The sequence below is a fragment of the Lithobates pipiens genome, unplaced genomic scaffold (genome assembly GCF_037356315.1).
Source record: "Lithobates pipiens isolate NorthernLeopardFrog02 unplaced genomic scaffold, aLitPip1_a1.2 Scaffold_8, whole genome shotgun sequence".
NCBI lineage: Eukaryota > Metazoa > Chordata > Amphibia > Anura > Ranidae > Lithobates > Lithobates pipiens.
Window position 1 is genome coordinate 683897533 of NW_027507903.1, and position 19756 is coordinate 683917288.

Genomic DNA, 19756 nt, shown 5'->3' on the forward strand with positions numbered 1-19756 from the left:
AAGGACATGGAAACATGTGGACACATAAAACAAACCAAACCTCACCAAAATTGCTTTGAATCCTTGAAAGATATACACAGAAAAATAATTTCAGTGAATGCACTAGATATCCCATCAGTCCATCATTCCAGCTCAGCCTCTTAGTTACTTGCAGATAACTATTGCTATAATGTTTCTAAAACAAAATAATATGTATAGATAAGCCTTATCCCTTGTACACACGACCGGACTTTTTGACGGACTTTCGGCGAAGTTCCGACGGACTTTCCGAATGAACGGACTTGGCCACACACAATCACACCAAAGTCCGACGGATTCGATTGATGACATACGACCGGACTAGAATAAGGAAGTTCATAGCCAGTAGTCAATAGCTGCCCTAGCGTCGTTTTTTGTCCGTCGGACTAGCATACACACGAACGAATTTCTCGGTCCGGCGGAAGTTCAGGTGGAAAAATTTAAAACATGTTCTATTTCTAAAGTCCGCCGGATTTTTGGCAAGCAAAGGTCCGATGGAGCCCCCACAAGATCGAATTGTCTGACGGACTCGCTCCGTCTGACCTTTGCTGTCAAAAAGTCCGGTCGTGTGTACGCGGCATTCGAAGCATGAATAAGGATAACGGCGATTGTAAAGGTTAGTATATGGCACCTGACAACGGAATGTCAGGAGAAAATATTCACCTTGAATTTAAATAAGGTCGAATCAATCGAGGCGTTTTACTGGCACTGCTGGGAATTAGCTGATCAGCAGGAAAGAAAATATGTTCGACGTGATGGCAAACATCAAAACGGAAAGGTTTGGTAAAAAACCATACACCGTTTCCAAGAGAAACCTATAGGTAATGCAAAGTATAGAATAATAATACTATTACTGCTAAAATTTGGTTGCTGCTCAGGCAATCTAATAATTAAATGTGCATATTACTGTATACAGGGATGTCTCAGGCAGAGTATGATGGCATGTTACTGCCATTTAAATAGCTAGTTTCCGACTCGGCGGCGTCTGACGTCACCGCCGAGTCACGGGGCGTGAAAAAGGATGCCAATGCACATGCGTCAGAAGTGAAGGAGCGGCCCCATGCAAAGGCTTTGCCCTCAGTGCCATCGCAGTTTTTGATTTTTTTATGTTGAATGTTGTAATTCAATAGCAGTTTAAAACTTGCAACATCAACGTTATCTTCCTTGATTTTATCTTTTTTTTTTTGCAATAAATTTTTTTTTGCAATACATTTCCTTGATTTTATCAGCACCCAATGCCTCTCTTTGCATACCTCTCACCCGCTCTACTTCACTATCCAGAGTGGATTTCTCATATCCCTTCTGTTGAAACCTGGTTTATTTAATACTTTTATGAGATACGTTATGTTTTGTTATCTATAGTATAGAAAGTGATATACCAGCAATCTCCTGAAGAAATTCTATCGAGTGAAACATGTCGAGAGCGGTAGTGAGGTAACTCACCTTTTTTCTTGTGTTTTTACTATTTCAATAAAACTTAAAATTTTAAGCTATGTAATGATCTCTATACCTAACACCGTAAAAATCCCTGAGGTTTGTTACCACTTTGCCCCCTTCTCCAATTGCTTGAATTTTATCCATTTTGTTAATTCTAAATTCTACTATTGTTCAGTATCTAAAGCTTTGATATGTAGCAGTAATGGTCTTTGTTTTCTTCCCTAGACCTGGAAGGTAAAGTCTTCGTCTTCCCCCATGAAGCCAACACATCTCATGTCATTCTAAGACCTACAATTACAAAGCCATTGCAGAAAGTCAGCGTCTGTCTACGCTCCTATTCGGATCTTTCACGCCCCTATACGGTCTTCTCTCTTGCTACTCCCGAAGAGGAAAAGGCCTTTCTAATCAACATACAGCCTCCAGACACTTGTTCTGTATATATCAACCAGGAAGTAACTAGTTTTAGGACAGACTCAGAGTCTTTGAGACACACCTGTGTGACCTGGGACTCCGACACTGGAGTGGTCCAACTTTGGGTCAATGAGAAACTCTACCCGGAAGTAGTCTCCATGAAAGGGTCTTCTATTGCAGCTGAAGCCAGCATTGTTCTGGGGCAAGAACAAGACTCTTTTAACGCTTCTCAGTCATTGGTTTGTGAAATAAGTGACATCCACATGTGGAATTATGTCCTGACTACAGAAGACATCAAGAAGGTCATCTCTGGTGACCTCCATGGAAATGTCATTAACTGGCTATCTCTGCACTATGAAATCAAAGGGGACGTTCTTGTCCAGCTTAAACGCCAGAGTAAGTCTGTCGTCTGTCTTTATACAGCTTTTTAATTAGTAAGATTCTCCAATTTTCAGTATATAATTACATTGAAAATTATGATATATTCCTCATGACCATGAATAATGAGAGGCGACAATGACAATTATAAGTGAAAAATCCCCCAACAAAAAAAACAGGGGCGGACTGGGCTGGGGGACAGGGTGACAATTTCCCCCTGGGCCGCTCTGATACCAAAAAAAGACTGCCACAGCGCCGCCGCCACTTCACTCACAGTCAGACAGTATCGTGGCCGGCCAAAAACCGTTTTCACTTGTTCCACCGCTGGGCACTGGTTGCTAAGCCGCCTCGCATCTAGCAACCAGTGACATCACGATAACTAATGCAAAGGCAAAGGCCCCAGAATTCAGAGCAGAGGAGGATTTAACTTCCTCCTCTGCACTTACTGCTTAGCTCCACCCACCTAATCCAGCTTGTGCAGCGGCATGCTCAGAGGAAGAAGTAAACTGGATTTCAGAATCTCTCAAGAATGTGAGGTGAGACCAGGTGCTGAGGATTGAACCATGTGTGTCATGAGGAAGAGATCCATACAGAGAGGAGGACGGCAGTCGGCAGATGAGCTGGGTGCAGAGCAGGGAGCAGATGACACTCTTAAAGTGAGGAGGAGGAGGACACATACTCAGCTCTGTGAGACTCATGCTGTGACTTGTAGTCCTTCACTTTTAGGGAATGTGATCCCCCCCCAAAGTGAAGGACTACAGGTCCCATCATGACCCCCCCCCCCCCAGAGCTGAGAATGTGTCCCCCTCGGGCCTTCAGCTAGTGAAGGAACTACAGGTCACAGCATGAACCTAGAAAATCTAAGGGGTCATATCCTTAGATCTCAGGGGTTCATGCAGGGACTTGTAGTCCTTCACTTTTTGGGGATGCAACCCTCCAAAAGTTAAGGACTACAGGTCCCAGCATGAACCCTCAGAGCTCAGGATGTGCCACACAGCCTCACCCCTCCCCACCCCACTTGCGAAGAACTACAGGTCCTAGCATGGACCCGTGAGACCTAAGGGGGATCACATCTTTAAATCTCAGGGGTTCATGCAGGGACTTGTAGTCCTTCACTTTTGGGGATGCAACCCTCCAAAAGTGAAGGACTACAGGTCCCAGCATGAACCCCTAGAGCTCAGGATGTGCCACACAGCCTCACCCACCACCCCACTAGCGAAGAGCTACAGGTCATAGCATGAACCCATGAGACCTACGGGGGTCACATCTTTAGATCTCAGGGGTTCATGCTGGGACTTGCATTCCTTCACTAGTTGTGGGGGCGGAGGGGGCTCAGGTCCTCAGCTCTGAGGAATTCATACAGGGACCTGTCTGTACTGTTTGTACTTTAGTTCCTGGAGTCCATGGTTGTACAAGTTCCCCGCATTAACCCCCCCCCCCCCCCACCTTTGTGATCATGGAAAACCTTAGACTGTTTCCTCCGATCCACCACTTTGCCACCACTGGCTCCACTCACCCCCCAATACCCCACCAAGAACCACCTTGGTAAACAACACAGAGCTCGGTACACTAAGCAAACTTGCTTTTTATTATTCCCTGCAAAGCAAAGAGAAAACAACAAGATCGCTTTGTAAAAGCACCACATATCACACACAAATTGATGTGTCCCACCACTTCCTGCTCAGGGATGGTGGATCAGCAAGCCCAGATAGCGGGTTCCTGACCCACCATCCCCGAGCATCAGTGTGAAGAACAGAGCCCGCACTAGAGGAAGCAGAGCCGATGCTTCCTGCATAGAGCATGTGCTGTTAATGCCCCAGCTGAAGGTCTGGCAACTCATAGCGGCAGAGCCACAAACCCAGAAGACACACTGAGGGTAAAATGTCAGCTCCCTCGGCATGGACCGGCCTGCGATACGGGGACTTCGTTCTAAGGTAAGTATTTCATAATGAGCCAGTATGCGGTGCATAGTCATACTAGCTCATTATGAATTTGCCTTGCAGGCAACCGTTAGTCTGCAAAGGTGGAATTAATTTATCTTCATCGATTTCTTGAGGTAGATTGATAAATATTTCTGTCCCAATTGAAGGAGCCTCTCCCACCCAGTTTGCAGGAGGGCCACCGTATTCCCTCTGACCATTAGGTATGAGCCCGATGTTCGAGTCGAACGTAAGTTCTACTCAAACATCGGGTGTTCGTCTGTTCGCAGAATAACCATGCCCCCCCCCCCCCCCCGAGTCTGCTGGGAAACACACGAGTCCCGGAGACAGCAGGGACCATCCAGATTGTGCAGCGCGACTCGTGCATGCATAGTAGGGAACCGGGAAGTAAAGCCGCAAGGCTTCACTTCCTGATTCCCCTACCGAAGACGGCAGCACCCAAAAGCCGAGCAACAAATCGGCTTTGGGTGCCGACATTGCAGGCTCCCTGGACAGGTAAGTGTCCATATTTTAAAAGTCAGCAGCTGCAGTATTTGTAGCTGCTGACTTTTTGACGGACCTCCGCTTTAAGAATGTTTAAAGTGAAACAATAAAAATGTAATATTCCTTTAAATATTGTGCCCGGGGGGTGGCGGGTCCCAGCAATACAGATAAAACTTATTGAAAAAACAGTATGGGTTCCCCCCCAGTCCATTACCAGACCAATCCCGAACCGAAATGTAAAAAAAAATTGCATGGGGTTCCCCCCAAATTCCATACCAGGCCCTTCAGGTCTGGTATGGATATTAAGGGGAACCAATTTTTTTTTAAAATGGCGTAGGGGTCCCCCTCAAAATCCATACCAGACCCTTATCTGAGCATGCAACCTGGAAGGCCGCAGGAAAAGAGGGGGAACAAGAGAGCGCCCCCCCCCCTCCTGAACTGTACCAGGCCACATGCCCTCAACATGGGGAGGATGCTTTGGGGTCTGACCCCCAAAGCACCTTGTCCCCATGTTGATGGGGACAAGGGCCTCATCCTCACATCCCTTGTCCGGTGGTTGTGGGAGTCTGTGGGCGAGGGGCTTATCGGAATCTGGAAGCCCCCTTTAACAGGGGGACCTCCAGATCCAGGCTCCCCCCAATGTGAATTGGTAACAGGGTACGCACAGCCCCCCTCCCCCAAAGCACCACCCATGTTGGGGGCATGTGGCCTGGTATGAATACCTATTGTACTGCATTATTTTAGAAGGTGCAGGAAATCATGCAGGTTTTTCTGGGTTGCAGGCTAATCTAAACCAAAAATAGCATTTGGTCAGGCTCCCTTGTACTGGAGGGCTCATGAATAAACATGGCTAAACTCTTGCGAAAAGGAAGATGAAGAAGGGAAGTTAGGAATGAAGAGGAGAAAGAGGGAGTAGGGGCGAAGGAATGAGAGAATGCCAGCAGACGGGCAGAAAAAGATAATGCAGCAGAAAGTATACAGGGAAGAGGGAAACAGAAAAGGGGCAAGGCAGGTCCTGGGGGGTTATAAGTGGAACCAAAAGATCCATGATAGGGTGGCTCTGGTATGCATATACAGGGGGCTCAAGAGGGCAGTAACATCTCATCAAAATCAGAACAATATATCTTTCTCATGACACACAGTATCAGTGCAGAACACTCAATACCTTATACGGGACCATAGTTTCCACCCATCTTCCCAGTTCTCTTTAGTGAGCCCCCAAAGGGGGTTTCTTACACAAGGTGTCCCTCTGTCAGTCAGGGGTCAGGCTCAGAGACCAGTAGCTATAGCAGTAGAGAGGTTCACACCACCCAGCACTAACTGGTCCAAAGACCGATCTACATCAGAGCACCTGATGGTGGAGATGGGTTTTTCTGCATGATAGTATCAGGTTGCAGTCCTCAGGATCACCCCACCAGGAGGTGAGCAAGCCAGGGTCTGGACACAGATCTAAGAGGAAGGGATCAAGCAGAAGTGTAGTCAATAAACAAGCCAAAGGTCGGTAACAAGTGTTTGCAAGTTGAGATCAAGTGAAAGCATAGTCAAGGAATAAGCCAAAGGTTAGTAACAAGTGGTTGCAGGTTGGGATCAAGCAAACTTGTAGTCAGTAAACAGGCCAACGGTCAGTAACAAGTGGTTGCAGGTTGGGATCAAGCAGAATCTTAGTCGGTAAACAAGCCAAATGTCAGTAACAAGTGGTTGCAGGTTGGAATCAAGTGAAAGCATACTCGAGGAGCAGGCCAAATGTCAGTAACAAGTGGTTGCAGTTTGGGATCAAGTGAAAGCATACTTGAGGAACAAGCCAAATGTCAGTAACAAGTGGTTGCAGGTTGGGATCAAGTGAAAGCATACTTGAGGAACAAGCCAAATGTCAGTAACAAGTGGTTGCAGGTTGGGATCAAGTGAAAGCATACTTGAGGAACAAGCCAAATGTCAGTAACAAGTGGTTGCAGGTTGGGATCAAGTGAAAGCATACTTGAGGAACAAGCCAAATGTCAGTAACAAGTGGTTGCAGGTTGGGATCAAGTGAAAGCATACTCAAGGAACAAGCCAAAAGTCAGTAGCAAGTGGTTGCAGGTTGAGATGAAACAAAAGTATATTCAAGGAACAAGCCAAAGGTTGGTAACAAGTTGTTGTAGGTTAAGATCAAGTGAAAGCATAGTTGAGGATAAAGCCAAATGTCAGTAAAAAATGGTAGCAAAAATAAGGACAGCTCCAGGTGTATAAAAGAAGCAAGATATCAGCTGGAGAGAGCACAATATTCTGGCAAACAGGAAGTGAAGAGACATGGCTTAAATAGGAAGTTCATGGGAGGAGCAAAGAGTTCAAGGTTCACCAGGAACAAGATACAAGGCAATGTTGTCCAAGGGATTAGACAGGGAGCAGTCTAGCATCTTGGGTGAGACAGCAAGAAGAGCTACAGCCAGAAATGTCAGAGCTCCCAGATTTATATCTGGACCCTGACACCCTCAGTCCCAGGCCACGAGGCCAGCAAAAACCACGCTACTGACCTGCTAGGCAAAGGTAAGGGGTAGCAAGGTTTTTCCACCTTCTCCATTGTGAGTCCATAACTACACCTCCAGGCACTCCAGCCTTGCAGAGGGCTCTCTCCTCCACTCAGGTACACAGGCCAAAGGCCTATATGGTGTTGGTCAGGGGTGACGTGTTCCCATACCTGAACTACCAGTCTCCACCATAGCTGGTATTAAATGGGCACTGACTCCACCCACTACATGACCAGAGGGGTGGCAACAAATAAACACACGGTTCAGGATCTGCAAACTACATATTTATGCACAAACAAAAATGAATATAATTACCTTCCAGAGATTTATCATTGTATCTTTTTATTTTTATTTTAGACTCTAGCATTCATAAATAAATATTTTTTTTTTGCTCTGGACCTAAAGCTTTGACCTCATAAATTTTGTCTCTTTTCTTCCCTAGACTTGGAGGGTAAAGTCTTCGTCTTCCCCAAAGAAACCAACACCGCTCATGTCATTCTAAGACCTACAACTATAAAGCCATTGCGGAATGCCAGCGTCTGTCTACGTACCTTCAGTGATCTTCCACGCCCCTATACGTTGTTCTCTATGGCTACTCCAAGATGCGCTGATGCTTTGCGCATCTACTTTGAGCCTCCATACACCTATAAACTATTCATAAATAATGCAATGACTGCTTTTACACTAAACTGGAAGTCTTTTTACTGGAGGCACATCTGTGTGTCCTGGGACAGCAGATATGAAGGAGCCTATCTTTGGCTCAATGGAAAGCTCTCCTCCCAAAGGGGTTACATGAGAAAATATCATCCCAATTATTATATTGATGCTGAAAGCAGTATTGTTCTGGGACAGGACCAGGATTCTTTTGGTGGAGGGTTCGATGCTTCTCAGTCATTGGTTGGTGAAATAAGTGACGTCCACATGTGGGATTACGTCCTGACTCAGGAAGACATCCAGAAGGTCCTCTCTGGTGATCTCCATGGAAATGTCATTAATTGGAAGTCCTTACGTTGTGAAATTAAAGGGGAAGTTCTCGTCAAGCCTGAAACTCAACGTAAGTCTATCCTCTTACTATATACACATTATTAATTATAAAGGTCCTTCAACTTTCAGTACAGAATTACATTGAATATTATTTTATTTGTCATACACATCAGCAGTGAAAGGTGACAATGACACAAAACTGAAGGGTTGTGGTTTCAGAAACCAAGGTCCACCTTGAGTCTATTATCTCTTGTGTCAAACAGGATTATCGTTTGCAGTTCGTGATTTTTCCTTTCCTGACTATTTTTAAAGGTCACTTTAAGAACTAAAACCTTCATGTCTGCCATAGAATGGCCTGGTTGTGATAAATGATGTCCCACTGGTGTGCAGAAGTCATCTAAACGTTCTTCTATGATGTGTCTGTGTAACTTTATTCTTTTTCTTTTGTAATTTCTGTCTTGTTTCACCAAAATAACATTCTTATGCCCCGTACACACGATAGGATTTTCCGACGGAAAAAATCTCGGATGGTTTTTCCCGACGGAATCCCGCTCAAGCTTGGCTTGCATACACACGGGTCACACAAAAGTTCTCGGAACTTTCGACCGTCAAGAATGCAGTGACGTGCAACACTACGCCAAGCCGAGAAAATGAAGTTTAAAGCTTCCGAGTATAGCACTAACCCCCGAAGGAGCTGCTGAAATTTGATTCTGGCCTGCACTCTGCTAATGAACCCCCCCCCCCCCTCCCCGAATTGGCTCAGTCCCCTTGACACAGCTGTGGTGCAATGCAATAAAGTACAAGATAATATAATACAATATACCGGTATTGTTACCTCAGGATCCACTGGCTCCACCTGCTGGGAGAAAACAACACTCCACACAACTGGATACTTAACCAAATATATTTTACTGTGAATATGTTTCAAAAGTTGATCACAGTAATTGTGCTGTCGTCCCAAAATAGGACGACACTACAATGGATTTCAACATAAACAATTAAAAACAATATATTGTAGACATGTCACTGGAGAAGTGATCGAGGGGGTGTACATCTCACCTAGGTTGCTACACAGTGTGAGATGGTAAATCCAGGATGGATCAGTTTCTCAGCAGCGATATGCTGCTGAGTTATTTAATTTTGCCGGGCCTGGGTTTATATGGAATGGCAGGTAGGTTTGGTAGAGGGACCTGTCATTCCACATCCCCCGATCCAGTTCTGGGTTTGGGATCAGGTGAGCTTTGATCCTAATTAGCCTGGGAAGCTAAAGGCTCTGCAGGGTCTGCAGGTGATTGCTCTCAGCCAGGGAAACGAACAGTCTGTGTGTTTGAGGAAGCTGCAAGCACAGCCACTGCTGGAGCTAAAACTCACCCTGCGATATCCAGGTGAAAGACGCTGTGTTTGTAAGTGTCAGATAGGTGAGCAGAACCTGTTAGTAAGCGCCCAGCCGGGCTAGGACTTTTATTTTTGTTGTACTTAGAAAGCACGGTGTTGCTGTATATTTTGTTTGCTGGACTGTTTGTACCACGAATAAACGCCAAGATCTGCTTTATAAATTCCAAGTCTGCTGTGAACTGTGTCCAAACACACCCTACCCCGGGAAGATCCCTTACAATTGGTGGAGGTAGCGGGCAACACGGTTGCTAGGGGCAACGGTGTGGACAGACTTGGCTACAGCTGCTGATGTCCTGGGTGAAAGCTGCAACTACACTCCAAGAACAGTCCAGCAACATGGAGGAGATGCTGAAGCAGTTTATGCAAGTGAGTTTGCAACAACAGCAGGCTCAGACAGAGGCCAATAGACGACATGAACAGTCCATGGCTGCACAACAACAACTTATCGAGCACCTGATAGCAATTCGAGAGGCGCCTGTGGTTGCTAATCCACCCACAGTGATGGGAGCCGCTCCAGAGATTTTTTTTGGGAGAAGGACTGTGCAGAAAGCGCTGCAAAAGATGACTGCTGAGGACGATGTTGAGGCCTTTCTAACAGTATTTGAGCGCGTGGCTGAGCGAGAGAAGTTACCAGCCGCTGAGTGGGCAGAGGTAATTGCGCCCTATTTAACAGGTGAACCCCAAAAGGCCTACTATGACCTCAGTGAGCAAGAGGTTAAGGACTATACTCGGCTAAAAGAGGAGATACTTGCCCGACTAGGAGTTACTACTGCAGTCCGTGCCCGGAGGGTACGCAACTGGAGCTACAGTCTGGACAAATCAGCGAGGTCCCAGATGTATGACCTAATCCATTTGGCAAGAAAGTGGTTGGAGCCAGACACTTCTACTCCTGCACAAATCCTAGAGAAGGTCGTGATGGATCGCTACCTCCGAGCGCTTCCTACTGACCTGCAACGCTGGGTGGGACAAGGTGATCCTAAGAATGCAAACGAACTTGTCAACCTTGTGGAGAGGTTCCAGGCGACTGAGGACTACCTCCGTGATGTTCCTGCAGCATCTTCACCTCCCCGGAGTGCCAGATCTGTGCCGTCAGCTGGTAAGAGACTTCCATCTATTGGGGGAGTGTGGAGGGGTGCTGATGGAGGGAAAAGGGCTCAAGTGGTGTCTCAGGGACAAAAGACTGGTGATGGTCCCGGGTGGCTAAGGGGCTCTGAAAAGGACTCCTTGCCAAGGGGACCAGGCCCTATCCAGTGTTGGAGATGCCATGAGGCGGGACACGTGTCTGCCCATTGCCCTCTTACCTCTGAACCCATGGAATGTGACGCTAGCCGGCGTCAGTCGCTATTTGCGGAACCATCTTGTGCTGCAGTTCCTGGACTAGAGACTGAACCGCAAATCTGCAACATCACAATCAATGACTTTCCTGTTAAAGCGTTAATGGACTCAGGAAGCCTTGTAACCTTGGTGCATGCTAGCCTGGTGACTGGGGACTTAGAGTCTAAAAAGCATATGAGCGTTGTGTGTATACATGGTGATACACAAGTGTACCCTATAGTGCTGGCTAAAGTCGGGACTGAACAAGGCACAGTACAATATGAAGTGGGTGTGGTTAAAAACCTCATGCATAATGTAATATTGGGGCGCGATTTTCCTTTATTCTGGGCTCTCTGGGAAAAAAGAAAAATCCCCAAAAGGAGTGAGGATACCTCTAAGGTGGTTGCCTTGTCCACTGTGAATGATAAAAGTGTACAGGATGAAAATGATTGTTTTCCTTTGCAGGTCCTGGCTGGGGAGGAGGAGGCTCCTCCCACTGAGCAAAATATACTAGACTTAGAGGTGTCTAGCGATAATTTTGGGGCTGCACAATTACAGGACCCCACTCTCAAAAATGCGAGAGAGCAGGTTGCTGTTATGAATGGGGTACCTCAGGAACCAGATGCTGAAAAAAGATTTCCACATTTTTCGGTGACTAATGATCTTTTCTATAGAGTCAATAAGGTTAAGGATGAGATTGTGGAACAGCTTCTGGTACCTAAGCCGTACCGGCGTCAGGTGCTTGACATGGCACATAACCATGTTCTTGGGGGACACTTGGGGACTGACAAAACGCGAGAGAGGGTTCTCCAGAGGTTTTTTTGGCCGGCCATATATGATGACATTAAAAAATACTGTGAGTCGTGCCCCACATGTCAGGTTAGTGCCCCAGTGTCACATTTTCGCAGTCCTTTGGTTTCGCTCCCTATTATAGAGGTGCCTTTTGAGCGTATTGCCATGGATTTAGTGGGTCCCATTGTAAAGTCAGCTAGAGGACACCAGTATATTTTGGTAGTCCTGGATTATGCGACCCGCTATCCTGAGGCTGTACCCTTAAGAAACACTGCATCTAAAACAATTGCACGTGAGTTGTTTTATATGTTCTCTAGGACTGGGATCCCCAAAGAAATCCTAACTGACCAAGGTACGCCATTTATGTCGAAAGTAATGAAGGAATTATGCAGACTATTTAAAATCTCACACATCCGTACCTCTGTATACCACCCCCAGACGGACGGATTGGTGGAGAGATTTAATAAAACTTTGAAACATATGTTGAAGAAAGTGGTGGCAAAAGATGGTCGTGACTGGGATCATTTATTACCCTACCTCATGTTTGCTATTAGGGAGGTGCCCCAAGCGTCCACAGGGTTCTCACCATTCGAGTTGGTCTATGGTCATCACCCTAGGGGTCTACTAGACATTGCAAAAGAGACATGGGAGAATGAGTCCACCCCATACAAGAGTGTTATTGAGCATGTAGCACAAATGCAGGACCGTATAGCCACTGTAATGCCCCTGGTAAGGGAACACCTCCAGAGGGCTCAAGAGGCCCAAAGTAGAATTTACAACCGGTCCGCAAGAATCAGGACATTCAACCCAGGCGATAGGGTCCTTATACTAGTCCCCACTGTTGAGAGTAAATTCTTGGCGAAGTGGCAAGGTCCCTATGAAATTGTTGAAAAGGTCAGTGAGGTGAACTACAAGGTGCACCAACCAGGTAGAAGGAAGCCTTTCCAAGTTTATCACATAAACTTGATCAAGCCCTGGAAAGACAGGGAATCCTTGGTGGCGACAAATACTGTTAATAATTTGTCACCACCAATCCCTCCAGTCAAGGTAGGTGATACTCTATCAGTGTCACAGAAACAGGAGGCTCAGGAATTTTTACAGAAAAACAAAAACAAGTTCTCTGACCTCCCAGGGCGTACACACCTCATCCATCATCACATTGAAACTGAGCCTAGAAGCAGAGTAAACCTTAAGCCCTATAGGATACCCGAGGCACGTAGGGAAGCCGTATCTGCCGAGGTAAAACGCATGCTTGCTCTGGGGGTAATTGAGGTGTCACAGAGTGAATGGTCCAGCCCAATTGTGCTAATCCCAAAGCCCAATGGAACTTGGAGGTTCTGTAACGATTTCAGAAAGTTGAATGAGATCTCCAAGTTCGATGCGTATCCTATGCCCAGGGTAGATGAGTTGATTGAGAAGTTGGGTAACGCCAGGTACATAACCACCCTCGATCTCACAAAGGGCTACTGGCAGATTCCACTTTCTGACGAGGCTAAAAAGAAAACTGCATTCTCCACCCCTGATGGGCTATTCCAGTATGTAGTGATGCCATTCGGGTTACATGGAGCGCCTGCAACTTTCCAGAGGTTGATGGACTTGATTCTGCGACCACATCGTGATTACTCAGCTGCCTACCTCGATGATGTGGTCATTTTTAGCCCTGATTGGGAAAGTCACCTCTGTAAGGTACAGGCCGTGTTGGATGCCATAAGTGATGCGGGGTTGACCATAAATGCCGAGAAGTGTGCTCTAGCCCTAGAAGAGGCCAAATATCTAGGCTACATTATTGGGAGAGGGTTGATTAAGCCACAGCTAAATAAAATTGAGGCAATACAGAATTGGCCTAGACCCCTGACAAAGAAACAGGTTAGAGCTTTCCTGGGTATTACGGGGTATTACCGTAGATTTGTGCCGAACTTTGCCTCAGTTGCTGCTCCACTAACTGACTTGACAAAGGGCGGAAAGACAGCAATGGTCACGTGGACCCCAGAGGCCGAGAAGGCTTTCCAAAGCCTTAAGTCTGCCTTGTGCCAACCACCTGTCTTAGTCACCCCCGATTTCAGGCGAGAATTTCTGGTCCAGACAGATGCCTCTAACACAGGCTTAGGTGCAGTACTCTCACAAGTAGTGAATGGTGAGGAGCATCCAGTGACGTACTTGAGTAGAAAACTAACCCCGGCCGAGAAAAATTATGCCATTGTGGAGCGAGAATGTTTGGCAGTGAAGTGGGCCCTAGAATCGTTAAAGTATTACTTGCTAGGCAGGAAATTCAAGTTGGTGACAGACCATGCCCCCCTAACATGGATGAAGTTAAACAAGGAGAGAAATGCAAGAGTGACTAGATGGTTTCTGTCCCTACAAAACTTTAATTTCACTGTGGAACACAGGCCAGGGAAATTACAGGCAAATGCTGACGCATTGTCAAGGGTAAGTTGTCTGTGGGGACAAAAGGCTCAGCCCTCCGGTCTGAAAAAGAGGGGGGGGATATGTAGACATGTCACTGGAGAAGTGATCGAGGGGGTGTACATCTCACCTAGGTTGCTACACAGTGTGAGATGGTAAATCCAGGATGGATCAGTTTCTCAGCAGCGATATGCTGCTGAGTTATTTAATTTTGCCGGGCCTGGGTTTATATGGAATGGCAGGTAGGTTTGGTAGAGGGACCTGTCATTCCACATCCCCCGATCCAGTTCTGGGTTTGGGATCAGGTGAGCTTTGATCCTAATTAGCCTGGGAAGCTAAAGGCTCTGCAGGGTCTGCAGGTGATTGCTCTCAGCCAGGGAAACGAACAGTCTGTGTGTTTGAGGAAGCTGCAAGCACAGCCACTGCTGGAGCTAAAACTCACCCTGCGATATCCAGGTGAAAGACGCTGTGTTTGTAAGTGTCAGATAGGTGAGCAGAACCTGTTAGTAAGCGCCCAGCCGGGCTAGGACTTTTATTTTTGTTGTACTTAGAAAGCACGGTGTTGCTGTATATTTTGTTTGCTGGACTGTTTGTACCACGAATAAACGCCAAGATCTGCTTTATAAATTCCAAGTCTGCTGTGAACTGTGTCCAAACACACCCTACCCCGGGAAGATCCCTTACAATATATATATATATATATATATATATATATATATACCTGGGAGCTCCCCCTACTTTTAAAGCTATGCATGAGATCTCACTTAAAGTACTTAGTCTTTGATCGTCTTGCCTTCGCTAGCTAAAGTAACTCCTTGTAACTTGTAATCCACAGGTTAAAGTAAGTTAAGTTGAGGTAAAGGTGCTCCTGGTGTAACTTCAGTACTATATTACGAGGCTTAAGACGTCAGAGTAGATAGGCCTCAAGTCTGCTCAGTGTCAGTTGCTCTGCTCCTCCTCCGTGGAACTATAAATCCCAGTGAGGCCTGTGTATGAATCTAACTGCATGTGAAAGTTAACAAACTGTGGGCCGTAACCCGCTCACCAACTGGATCAGAGCTCCGTGTAGTATTTTTGGTCCAGTGACTGCAGCTTGCTTCTCCATCAGGTGGGTTTGTAGCTCCCTTCCACTCTGCTGGGTGAACCCGGTCCTCTGATGCTCAAACGAGTGTCTCTGGATCTCTCCAATCCGGTCACTGTGTCTCTGGCACTGTCAGGTCACTCACACAAACTGTTGGAGTTGCGCTCTGCGATGGTTGTAGGCCCCTTCTCATGGAAGGCGTCCTCACAGATCCCCACAGGCAGACCATGCAATCCCAAGAGACCTAAAATGGCCGCTTGGGCTCCTTTTATGTCCTACCAGCATTCAGTGCAAGAGAGGGTGTCCATGGGTAGGTCTCCAAGCATCCTGGGTAAAAAAGGTCAACCTTCAAATGTAAATAATCAGTTACTTCCTGTATTCAGTCTTTGTGCTTTGTGAAAGCAATATTCGTTTCAGTTCACTACCTGTGTTTGACCGCTAGATGGTGCCAAATACTAAGCTATAGAATAGTCCATAGGCTTACATTGTAAAACATCAACATTACATTAGTAGGCAAAAGTTGTCAGCGCTACACGAGCATGCATTGAATTGTTTCCGAGCATGCATAGGAATTTTGCGTGTCCGAATTGCTACATTCTGATAGGAACGTTTTCCATTTTGGAAAAATAGAGAAACTGCTCTCAATCTTTTGCTGGCAGAAATTCTGCCAGCAAAAGTCTGATGGAGCGTTACACATGAGCAGAATTTCCGACCAAAAGCTCACATCGGACTTTTGCTGGCAGAATTTCCGATTGTGTGTACGGGGCATTAGTTGTAGTTGTGGCAAGTTGTAATGAGGTACACCACACATTACAGGGCAGCACAGTGGTGTAGTGGTTAGCGCTTTCACCTAGCAGCAGTGGGGTCGCTGGTTCAAATCCTGACCACGACTCCATCTGCCTGAAGCTTGCATTTTCTCCCTGTGCCTGCGTGGGCTTCCTCCGGGTACTCCGGTTTCCTCCCACACTCCAAAGACATGCTGGTATGTTATTCAGATCCTGTCTATAAAATTGACCCGTGTATGTGTTTGAAAGCACGTCGAGATCCTACGGGGTAAATTAACGCGCTATATCAAGATGCAACTCAACATAACAAGACATGGCATAGAGCAGTAATGGCGAACCTTGGCACTCCAGATGTTTTGGAACTACATTTCCCATGATGCTCAACTACACCACAGAGTGCACGAGCATCATGGGAAATGTAGTTTCATAACATCTGGGGTGCCAAGGTTCGCCATCACTGGCATAGAGCAATACTCCCATAGAACCATGACATTGCTGATTTCACATAACACAAGTCTTGCCTCCCTCTTGCACAAATGCTACAGTTGGTATTCTCATTTAATACCTTGACAAAAATGTAACCAATTTTACTGGTACCAGGGATTACGACAAGGTTTTATAAAACCAACATTTTTATTACATGGTTAAAATTACATTAAGGCTCGGTTCACACAGGGGCGACTTGTCCGGGCAACTTAGCCGCCTGACAAGTCACGCTCCGTTCTGTACTATGGAACCGTTCTAATAGTCGCTCCGACTTAGAAAAAAGGTTCCTGTACTATTTTTGGGGCGACTGCAGGTGACTTGCATTGACTTCTATACAGAAGTCGTTTTGCAAGTCGCCACTGAAGTCATGTGCAGGTCACGTCTGTGAGTCGCGCTGCAAGTCGTGCCACCCCTGTGTGAACCGAGCCTTAGTGTCAATATTTATTTATTGAAAGGTAACAGATAATAATATCACAGAATACAGAAAGTACAATAAATGTCAGAGATACATCAGAACAAGGTGGAAGGCCCATAAGCCAAGGTAGCTATAATCATGGATTTTTTTTTCAAGTGGAACTCAGTTCCACCACCTCTGGCTCAGACCCTTTGGTGCCCCCTGCTCACCACAATCACTTGTAAACACAGAAGTCAGGTTTCTGTGTTTACAAGTGATAACTCTGCACTCTGTGTGTAACCCCCCCCCCCCCCCCGAACTCTGCACTCTGTATGTAATGCAATCCTGGTATTTATTGCCCCTTTAGGACCCTCCTACTTGTAATAATATGCCCAAACCATTGTGATTCCATTTTGATATGTATGCTTTGATATGCATTGCCAGTTCAACTATTAAAGAATGCTTAGAAAGATGATTAGAAAGATGCTTGTGCAAGTTTGTGAATATTGACTGACCACACCCACTATTTGATGTGACTTGGAGGGTGTGTGTAGGGGAGTGGTTTTGGGGGGGGGGGGGGAGGTTGTGGTTGAGTAACAGTACCTATTGTTTGAGAAAAGGGGCTATAAGGCCTTAATACTATAAGGCTATAATACTATATTGATGCACACAAAAATATGTTACGGAATAGTTACAAGTCATTATGGGGGTGTGCTCTGCCAGAAATCGAAGGGTAAGAGCATAGAAAAGTAGGAAAAGCAGAGAAAAGGGGATGGGGGGGTAGGAGAAAAGGAAAAAGTAGGGGTAAGAAACCAAGCTAGCCACCATAATGTTGCCATGGTTAAGGAGCAGTAGCAAGTACATGTAGGAACTTCAGGAAAACATTAACTTATCAAACGTTAATGCCCCGGAGCTTGTTGTTGGAAATTCCGGCCGTATGTAGGCTCCCTCTGACTTTTTTCATCGGAATTTCCAACACACAAAATTGTAGATCTCGATCTAAAATTTCCCTACAACAAAATCCGTTGTCGGAAATTCCGAGCGTGTGTGTACACAATTCCAACACACAAAGTTCCAGACGTGCTCGTAATCAAGCAGAAGAGCCGCACTGGGCTATTGAACTTAATTTTTCTCGGCTCGTCGTACGTGTTGTACGTCACCGCGTTCTTGACGTTCGGAATTTCCGACAAGATTTGTGTGACCGCGTGTATGCAAGACAAGTTTGAGCCAACGTCCGTCGGAAAAAAAAATCCCATGGATTTTGTTGTCGGAATGTGCGATTGTGTGTACGGGGAATTACAGTACAATTGGAATTGGACAACCAAACAGCCCAGTTATTCCTGAACTTTGCAGCCATTAAGGTCGTAAGTCTAATGTTAAGTTGACATTGAATAAATATACAGCCTTGTTACAAGGGCTGCCGGGCGTTTACACACATGTGTTACAGGGCCAGCCAGGCGTCTCTATGCACGTGTTATAGAGGCAGGAGATGGCCTATAGTTTGCAGCAATAGTTAAGTCTTTGTAAGGCCGCGTACACACTCGGGGACTGTTCGCTCAACTTTGTCCGCTGAACAGTGTTTCAGCGGACAGTCCGCCCGTGTGTGGGCTTTCAGCGGACAGTTTCAGCGAACAGTCTGCTGAACAAGGTTTTTCGGAATTTCCGAAAAACTGTCCGCTGAAACCGCGAACAGTCCCCTCGTGTGTAGGCTTGTTCGTCAAACAAAGTATCGCGCATGCTCAGAAAGAATTTATACGCCGAAGGTTGCATTGCAGTGTATAGGACGTCGTTTTCTAGTCCCGTCGTACGTGCCGTTCACGTCATCGCGCACGGTTTCAGCAAACTGTTCGTTCGTCGCGTGTGGCCATGTCCGTCCATGCTAATTTTGAGCGGACTGTCCGCTGAAACTGTTTGACGGACAAAGTTGAGCGAACAGTCCCCGCGTGTGTACGCGGCCTTAGGCCGCGTACACACGCGCGGACTGTTCGCCCAACCTTGTTCGTCAAACAGTTTCGGCAAACAGTCCGCTCAAAATTTGCATGAGCGGACTTGCCCACACACGAGCGGACTGTTTCAGCGAACTGTTTGCCAAACAGTTCGCTCAACTTTTGAAATGAACGGACTCGCCCACGTAAGGCGGAGCCAAGTCCGCCCATTTCGAGCGCGTGTACAGGTAGGCGGGGCCCGCGAAGGAGACGTCGCGGGCTCCGCCGCCTGGAATGGGCTTAAAGGGGAACCCCAACGCCGAAAAAAATCGGCGTGGGGGTTCCCCCAAAGTCCACACCAGACCCTTGTCCGAGCACGCTACCCGGCCGGCCAGGAAAGGGGGGCGAGCGAGCGCGCCCCCCCTCCTGAGCCGTACCAGGCCGCGTGCCCTCAACATGGGGGGTGCCTTGGGGAAGGGGGGGCCGCGCGGCCCCCCCTTCCCCAAGGCACCCCCACCCCAAAGCACCTTGTCCCCATGTTGATGAGGACAAGGGCCTCTTCCCGACAACCCTGGCCGTTGGTTGTCGGGGTCTGCGGGCGGGGGGCTTATCGGAATCCGGGAGCCCCCTTTAATAAGGGGGCCCCCGGATAACGGCCCCCCACCCTATGTGAATGAGTATGGGGTACAATGTACCCCTACCCATTCACCTGTGAAATAAAGTACAAAAAAAAAACACAACACAGGGAAAAAATATTTTATTGCACAGCTCCGGGGGTCTTCCGTCTTCGGGGGTCTTGTCCCCCTCTTCGGTTCTTCTGCCGGGCCACCGCGCCTTCTTATAGCTCTTTTACAGGCGGTGGCCCGGTCTTCTGTCACCGTCTTCCGTTCTTCTGCCGCCGCCTTCGGTTCTTCTGCCGGGCCACCGCGCCTTCTTATAGCTCTTTTTGAGGCGGTAGCCCGGTCTTCTGTCGCCGCTGTCGCAGCCGCCGCCGCCGCCGCCTTCCGTTCTTGTTCTTCTTGTTCT

At 47.0% G+C, this 19756-nt stretch overlaps 1 protein-coding gene across 1 annotated transcript in view; it reads left to right on the forward strand.

Annotated features, from left to right (window-relative positions):
* The window catches only part of LOC143962145 (uncharacterized), a 67905-nt gene that overhangs the window by 30005 nt on the left and 18144 nt on the right, over positions 1-19756 (forward strand). The window contains exons 4-5 of the mRNA XM_077471476.1: positions 1681-2262; positions 7614-8225. Coding sequence (XP_077327602.1) covers positions 1681-2262; positions 7614-8225 — 1194 coding nt within the window. The remainder of the gene's footprint in view (positions 1-1680; positions 2263-7613; positions 8226-19756) is intronic.